We start from the raw sequence: 8,861 nt of genomic DNA, 5'->3' as shown, positions 1-8,861 counted from the left end.
AAAATTCTTGGGAAATGTTTCCAATATCCACGTTTGTAAAAGAATGAAGGAAGCAGACTTGGGCAGAGGGGAGAAGTTGAACCATGATACAGTAACAAAAAAGATCTTAGATGGTCCCACAAGGAGCTTTAGAGCTGGGATGGCCCTTCACAGTTGTTTAAAGTTGAGGCAAGAGGCCCTGGTCTTTTTATCACCACATTGACCATTACTGGCTGTAGCCTGCTGGAGGAAGAGGACATGATACTGGTACTGCCCTGGGGAGAGGCATTATCTGGAGAAGGATGAACAGTGAGCCACGAGCAGCCATCCCTCCTGGCAACTGAGGGAATGAGTACCTCCATCCTGAAGGGGGTCTGAGTGGCTCACCCCAGCAATCACTAAAAACCCTTTCCTTGACTCAGATAGCCCTCACTATAGGTGAGCATGTTTTTAAACATTCTGAGCCCAGTATAGCTTGTACTGTAATATCAACATAAATAATTCCCATCTATGAACTGTTTAGTAATGATCATGTGAGAAAAACCCCTCAACCCCAAATCAAATTCTTTAAATGAGGGTTGTCTAGATGTCTGGAGTTGCCAAGGTTATGGTAACAACAATAACAGCAATGAATGCAGTTCCTGCCACTGACAAAATGCTTTCACCTCTATTTCCATCTCATTTGATTCTCTATATAACCCTGGGAAGTGGTGGGAAAAGTAGCTTCAATCCATTTAACAGATGTGGAAACAGGCAAGGCAAAGATAGCGAAATCAACGTCAGTATTTGTTTTTGGTATCATTCCTTTATTGGAATATATGTATACCTGACATACCACATCACTTAGAGGCATTGCTCAGAGGCAATAGTACTCTCTGTTACAAAATAGACTGTGTTTGGTGTCAGATTTCCCTGTACAAATGTTTAATCCACTCAGGGCTCCCAGTAGGGAATATCTCTTAGCAGATATCAGAGTATCTTCAGAGTATCACTAAAGTCAAACTCTTGGTGATTGGTACCTTCCAAACTAGATCGTTAGACTTCAGATCCAAGACTCTTTATATGATATTCAATTATTTATTTGTGTGATAGGATTAAGGGCTAATGACTGACTAATTCCCAGTAACCCTTTTGGAAACTGGTACAACGGAGGCTGTATCAATCCCCAGGGTCTCTCCTGTTTCTGCCCAACAACCTCTTGATCCACAGTCTCTTCATTGCATTTTTCACCTCCGTGTTTCTCAGGCTGTAGATCAGAGGATTCAACATGGGTGTGATGACAGTGTAAAATACAGCCACCATCTTGTCCTCAGGAAAATGGTGGAAGGTCTCAGGTAGATGAAGATGCAGGGGACAAAATATAATATTACCACAGTGATGTGGGAAGCGCATGTGGACAGAGTTTTGTGTCTCCCCTCTGATGAGCGAGACTTGAAGGAAAGCAAGATGACGGTGTAAGAGCCCAAAAGAATGACAAAGGAGCTCAGTGAAATCATGCCACTGTTGGCCACTGCAATGAGCCCCACCACATATGTGTCTGTGCAAACCAGCTTCAGTAAAGTGTGGACGTCACAGAAGTAGTGGTCAATCAGGTTGGGGCCACAGAAAGGGAGTTGTACAGTGAGATGGTCTGGATAAAAGTATTCACAAAGCCTCCTAACCAACAGAACACCACCAATATGGAGCAGAATTTCCAGTCCATGATGGTCAAATAGCATAGAGGCTTACAGATGGCCACGTACGTGTCATAGGCCATCACTGTGAGGATAGAGAACTCTGTGCAGCCAAGCAGATGGACAAAAAAGAGCTGGACCATACAACCATCAAAAGAGATTCTCTTGACCTTGGCTTGAAAGTCAATAATCAGCTTGGGGGCTGTAACAGAGGAATAGCAGATGTCAACAAAGGATAGGAAGCTAAGGAAGAAGTACATTGGAGAGTTGAGATTTGAGCTCCGTTGAATAGTTATTATAATGAAAAAATTTCCAGTCATGGAGATCATGTAAAAGAGTAGGAACAAAAAGAAGCATAGTTGCTGTACTTCCTTATTTTGGGAAAGACCCATGAGGATAAATTCAGTGACATTATTATCCATGGAATCTGGGCAGGTCACAAGAGAGAAACATTGTGTGATTTTACCTGTTGGAAAAAAATATAAAGGACAATTAGATTTGGGCACATGATGCCATAAGATTATTGTTATTATTTTTAAACAATTATTTACAAAATTTCTCCCTTGAGGTGTTGGTTTCAGTATAGTCTGTTTCTTAAAATGACCAGAGATTGACTGAGGGATGGAGGAAGAAAGAGGAAAGAGAAGGAAAATTAATGGACTTTAAATATATTTAGGCATGGAGTCTAGGCTCTCCACTTAATAATCAGTTATCTGAATCATTGTTGCTTGAGAATTTATATCTTCCTTTTAAATTGAGATTCCAGTGATAACCTCCTCTCTCTCAACTCCAGGGTGTTTTTTTCCTATGTTCCAGTTGATACATGGAATCTATCACACAGACATTTGTGATCATAAGTATATGTCTTCAAATGTACAACTTTGAGCCAGACCTGGCATGTAACTAGCCTTTTATGTAGCTCTTTGGCCTCCCAAATCACTATCACCCTGATTGGCTTTATCACATATTAGATTATCCTGGGAATTTACTTTTTGTCACCCCTTATATGTTTAAAAGTTGGGGAAAATGCACAGAGGCTTCACAAGAAGGAAATACCATTTGCAAGATGCTCAAGACTTCAGAATCTAGTTGACATTAGTTGTTATAGGATATGGGAGGTAACAATGCTCAGGTAGGTTTAGATGTGCCTCTGACAGTGAACAACTGTGAGATAATGGGGCAAGTTACTTATCTTCATTGAGACCCAGTTTCTTTGGTCAATGGGTTGACTCTACATGAATACCAGGGTCTCCTCTAACTTTAATGTTATATCATGAAATCTGAGATGATATTTTTAATACAAAGAATCACTGTCATTGAATGTAGTTTCTTTCATTATTTCTGTATTCTTTTGAACCAAAAGATGTGTGAATGTTGGGACAATGTGTATCTATTTTTGTACTGCTTCAGTACAAATACTGCTTCCATTAATTTGGCAAGTTATTTAAACTTTTTGAACTCTGGTTTCTTCATCCTTCAAATGGAAATGTGACTGACTACTTCAGAGAATTTTTCAAATACCAAACCTAGCCCAGCATAAAGGAAGCACTCACTGAATTACGCCTTTTGATTTTTCCAACTAGATTCCCAGTTCTTACATTTTAGTGTGAAAAATTTCAAATAACCACGAAATGGAGATAATAAGTGCTCATATATCTGTTATTCAGATTAAAAATGACTAATGTTTTACTATATTTGTTTCATCTCTCTTTTTCATTTCTTTTTGGTTCCAAAGTATTTTAATGCAAATCATGTCATTTCAACTTTTATTGCTTCAGTATTCATGTCTCTAAAAAAATCAAGATTTTTTTTTTACATAAAGAGAAAGCATGATCATATTAGTAAAATTACCAGTAGTTTCCTGGTATCTATCAATTCCTGGTCTGCTGGAGCCATGTTTTGTTCCCACCTCTACTTACAGTAATTAGATTAGTGCCTACTTTGTCTGCTGTATGGGATATGGTAGCTCACTGTGGGTACTGAGCACTTGCAGTGTGGATAGCGTGATTAAGAAACTGAAGTTTCAATTTATTTAAATTTAAGTTAAAAAACTAAAGTGATAAAAAATGTTTTGACATCATAAAAATTTGCATAATTGGGTTAAACAAAATATGATTAAATATTACTAAAATAAATTCCACCTATATCTTTTGCTTTTTTATGTGGCTTTTAAAACATTTCAAATGACAGTGTAGCTTGTATTCTATTTCTATTCCACAGTGCTGTTCTAAGGATTAGGCCCTTTTTTCAGTGCTTGATCATATTATCTACTTTAATTCTTGTCACTCTATGAAGTATGTAGAACTAGTCCCATAATTGACATAAGGAATAAAATTCAGAAAGGTAAACTAAGTTTATCCACAGTCGCATAGCTAGTCATTGGTGGAACAGAGATTCAACCATAATATATTCACTTAGCCTGTGCTACATTATATCATTTAAACCTACAAATTCCATTGGCCTTTTAAAAATATTGATAATAGGTTTGTGTTCTTCTTTATTGTTCTAGGGTCTCTGGGACAGGAATTGCTACTTTAACTCAAACAAAATATAATTAACCAAGATAGACACCAATATTCTGTGATAAGTTAGTGGAGTCCTGATATCTGTGCCCTTGGTAGACCCACGGGCTTTATAACCAAACAGTAGTTTCTGATGTAGGACAGGCACAGTCTTAGAAAATGGTTCAGATTGTGAAGAAGCGTATTCAAGCTTTCCCATTATCTTGCCAGAGTCTGGGACTCCTAGGATCCTTGTCTCACCTTCCCTCCCCCAACTGTTAACTGCCATGTGGTGCTGGGACTAGGCGTGGATTATTCTACATTGTGGAAGATCCTTTCAACCTGTAGTCGAATAAGAAAGGAGGCAATGCCTAATGGATGAGGCTTTAGGTTTCACCAAACGCTAAATTCCACTGCCTTGACCAGATGCTGAATCCCTGAAAAAATATGTCATCAGATTTTTCCTGAAAGAGGTGGCTTTTCAAGAGTCTGCAGCAGAGGCATTTCTTGACCCCTTTAGGTATCCTCTGTTTATTTCCACCATAATACTTAAACCATCATCTTTTAAATTACTTGTGGGTCTCCCTCATTAGACTGTGTGGATCCCCAGCAGCTTGACTCTTGACCTGACTAGCAAGTACATTAGGTTCTGAGTAAACTTTCAGGAGGGAGGGAGAGAGGGAGAAAGGAACTGAGAGTTTCTGGTTTATGAATCTTTCTAGATAGCCTGGATTTAGCCCTGCCCATTGTCTAGCATAGACTACTTGTTAAAAGCACAAATTCTTACCAGATAGAGCTGGATTTCCTACCTCTGGCCCCAGCAAGTGTGGCTTTACCAGGAGTGTGGCTTTAAGCAGGTAATTTTATTTGCTTCATCATTGTCCTCACCTGTAAAATAGGGCTTTAGTAGCTCCTGCCTCATAGAATTGGTGTGAGAATTAAAATAGCTAATGTCCATAAAGCTTAGCATAGTATCTGTTCCATAGGAAGTACTTAAGAAATGTTAGTTATTTTTACCCTGAAAATCATAAAGATGGGAAATATAAGGCAAAGAAGAAAGGTGATAAAGGTGACTTTACTTACCTGGAGAGTATGAAAATCTTCCCATCATTTTCCTACTTCTGGGTCCTATGAATCCTCTTCCCAGCTATGACTCCTCCCAACACAATTCCTATTCCAAAAGTCTTAGATTTCTGTAGGTGAGAGCATGTATGTTGCTTTGGAAAACAGTCTGTCCCCACTTATTCCTTAGAACTGCTGCCTTGGTCACAAAGCAAAGGTTATTTGTTTTGGTGCCTGAAGCAAAGATAAGTTTTACTTTATTAGGTTCTTGGCAGGTGCTCAGTAAACCGGAAGGACAGAAGGTAAATACGGTAGAAACAAGCGTCTTTGAGAGCATTCCGAAGCTTAACTTACTCTCCCCCTGAGATCCAGAGTTGCTCCTCAGCCCAGTGTAACTTCAGTCAAGAGTCCTGGTTTAAGGCTCTTTCAAATCCATATTCTATGGCTTGAGAAGGAGAAAATAAAGCCCCCTGATACCCAGATGATGCTGTGCTCTCTGTCGCTGTCCAGAGTAATGAGCTCCCTTGAGGCTTCTATGTTGCTTCCACTGTTGAAAGTTCTGACCAAAGATACATTAACTTTCCCGACTGCATTGGTCAATGTGGGGACCCACTTGGGAGAAGGCTTTTCAGAATAGATTTCCCTGGTTTATATGGTCACCCTGAATTTCCTGTCTTATACCCATTCTTTAAACGAATAACAATGTATTCCACCGGTCAAATACTTACTATGTGTCCTGCATTATTATAAGTGCATTATTATAATGTACTTTATGTGCACTGCTTGTTTTTTTTGTTTGTTTGTTTTTGTTTTTTTTTTTGCGGTACGCGGGCCTCTCACTGTTGTGGCCTCTTCCGTTGTGGAGCACAGACTCTGGATGCGCAGGCTCAGCGGCCATGGCTCACGGGCCCAGCCGCTCCGCGGCATGTGGGATCTTCCCGGACCGGGGCACGAACCCGCGTCCCCTGCAGCGGCAGGAGGACTCCCAACCACTGCACCACCAGGGAAGCCCGAAAAATGATTTTGATTGTATTTATTCAACTGAATATTATATAGAAATGAAAAAAAGAGAGTAGTAGGAAGATACACAAGGGCACTATTCACATCAAAACACAACCATAAGATAATTGCTATGACTGGAGTAAGCCCTAAGGCTGCTGTGATTTTGTATAATAGTATTTCTTTATGTGAAGAAGATGGTATTTGAACACTGACTTTTCCGCATACCAATTTTGCGGTCTAGGGAATTAGATTTTTTGTGTCGTTTATTTTTTTGTGAAACGTGTATTTTTGGGAAATAGTAAATTTGCATTCACTAAATTAGTTCTTATTTAGTTAGTAATGAGTTCAAAAATGTTACTAACTATCCCTAACCACCACCCCTCAACCTGGTCCCAACACACTCATAGCCACAGATACTGAAAACAAAGTCTGGCAAATGGTGTAGCAAAATGAATCAAAGTGGGTGGGAGGGGGAGTGGATGCTGAGAGGCTACTTATTATGTTTATGCTATTTCAATTCAGAGGTGATGGTGTGTTGGCATAAAGCAGAGCTGGTTGTGGTATTGGAGATACGATAAAATGGGACTATTAACATGAATGTTGACATTTTAAAAATAAATTTTACAATTTTAAAATAATTTTTGATTTACAAAATAAATTGCAAAGATATTTCAGAGGGTTTTCACCACACCTCACTGTAAATAGTTAGTAGGGATGCAAAATGGTGCAGCTGCTACAGAAAACAGTATGGAGGTTCTTTACAAAATTAAAAATTGAATTGTATGTAATCCAGTAATCCTGCTTCTGGATATTATCCAAAAGATTTGAAATCAAGATTTCAAAGAGATATTAGCATCCCCATGTTCATTGCAGAACCATTCACTGTAGCCGAGATGGGGAAACAACTGAAATGTCTATGGACAGATGATTGGATTAAAAAAAATGTGGTATATAAAAACAATGGAATATAATTTGGGCTTAAAAAAGATGGAAATTGTATAATATGTGACTACATGGATGAAACTTGAGGACATGATGCTAAGGGAAATAAGCCAGTCAGAGAAAGACAAATACTGCATGATTCCACTTATATGATGTATCTAATGTAATCAAATTCATAGACTCAAAAAGTGGAATAATAGCTGCCAGAGTTTAGTAGAGGAGAAAATGGGAAGTTACAAATCAATTGGCACAAAGTTTCAGTTAAGCAAGATGAACAGAGATACACTGTACATAATTATATCTGTAGTCAACAATACTGTATTGTACACTTAAAAATATCTTATGAGGTTAGATCTCATGTTAAGTGTTCTTACCACAGTAAAATAAAATTAAAGAAAAAGAAATAAGAGCACATTATGATCACCAAAATTTAAATTTTATTTGGATCCCATCAGGTTTTTTTTCCCATTAATACCCTCTTTTCTTTCTGAGATGCAATCCAGAGTATCGCATTGGATTTAGGTCTCATCTCCTCAATATCTCCTGGTCTGTAACAGTTTTTCATCCTTTTCTTGTTTTTCTTGACTTTGACAGTTCTAAGGAGTACTGGTGCAGTATCCTGTAGAATGTTTCCAAATATGGGTTTACCTAATGATTCTCTCATATCAAGCTGAGATTATAGGTTTTGGGGAAAGAATATCACAGGTGTGAAGCTTTTCTCATCACATCATATCAGGGGTAAATGATATCCACATTATACCACTGGAGGTGTCACTTTTATCCTTTGCTTAAGGCAGTGCAGGCCAAGTTTCTCTACTCTAAACCTGAATGCTGGATTTGAAATGCAATGGAGTTAATAACAATTACTTCTAGATTGTTCTTTTTTTTCTTATTTCCAATTCTACATTTCATGTTTACTTCAGTGAATATGTATTATTTCAGTAATTCAATATCAAAAAGTAATTAATGGAATAGATGTAGTGGTTTAATTATCTTTAATGATTTAGAAGAAAATTTATTCACCACAACGACACAAGAGACAGTGTTTCAACTAATTACATGGTTTGTGGTCCACTGAGTAACACTCCAATTATAATTCTCTGTACTTTATAACTTCATTGTCATGGAGGGAAATACAAGAGCCAGAGTTTGGCAGAGTTTAGACTGTGAATTCAACTTTAAGTTTTCTCTTTGTATTATTTAATATTTCTTATGTCCTGGAAATAAAATGCCATTTTATTGGCATACTCATTGAAATATACTACCACTTTCGTTGCAATCCTAAAGCCTATTGATATCTTAAAGAATGTTTGATTACTGAGAAGAAATATACATGAGGTTCATTAATCATAGAAAGAAATCCTCAGTAAATTAATCAAGAACTTCTGGTTTCAGGTCAATTCATGTCTCTTTTGGTATCCTTCAATTTACATGGAAAAGATGGAGCTCCAGCTCATATAGATTATTCTAAAAACTACAGATGGCCCCTTTCTATGATCAGAGGCATTTTAATTTTCACTAACAGGGCATGAAGTGTTTCTAATAATTAAATTTTGTATTACAGAAACTGGCAGCAGTGAGCAATGGGGAAGTTGCAAAAGATTCATAACATATTTATTGATATTGAAATTCTATAGGCCTAGTTTCAATTTGAGTACAAACCTAATCCTAATCCACTGATTTTCTCCAAATCATTTGAAAT

At 37.7% G+C, this 8,861-nt stretch overlaps 1 protein-coding gene across 1 annotated transcript; it reads right to left on the bottom strand.

Annotated features, from left to right (window-relative positions):
- Positions 1-1,137: 1,137 nt before the first annotated feature.
- On the bottom strand, positions 1,138-1,972 carry LOC307055524 (olfactory receptor 4S2-like; the record flags this gene model as incomplete). The annotated part of the gene is given in 3 exon segments (XM_079707758.1): positions 1,138-1,295; positions 1,298-1,603; positions 1,606-1,972. Coding segments are annotated over 3 exon segments (831 nt in total).
- Positions 1,973-8,861: the final 6,889 nt, after the last annotated feature.

Source organism: Hyperoodon ampullatus (genome assembly GCF_949752795.1).
Source record: "Hyperoodon ampullatus genome assembly, chromosome: 7".
Classification (NCBI taxonomy): domain Eukaryota; kingdom Metazoa; phylum Chordata; class Mammalia; order Artiodactyla; family Ziphiidae; genus Hyperoodon; species Hyperoodon ampullatus.
Note: the sequence above shows the minus strand (reverse complement) of the source record. Positions and strands in the feature narration are given on the sequence as shown.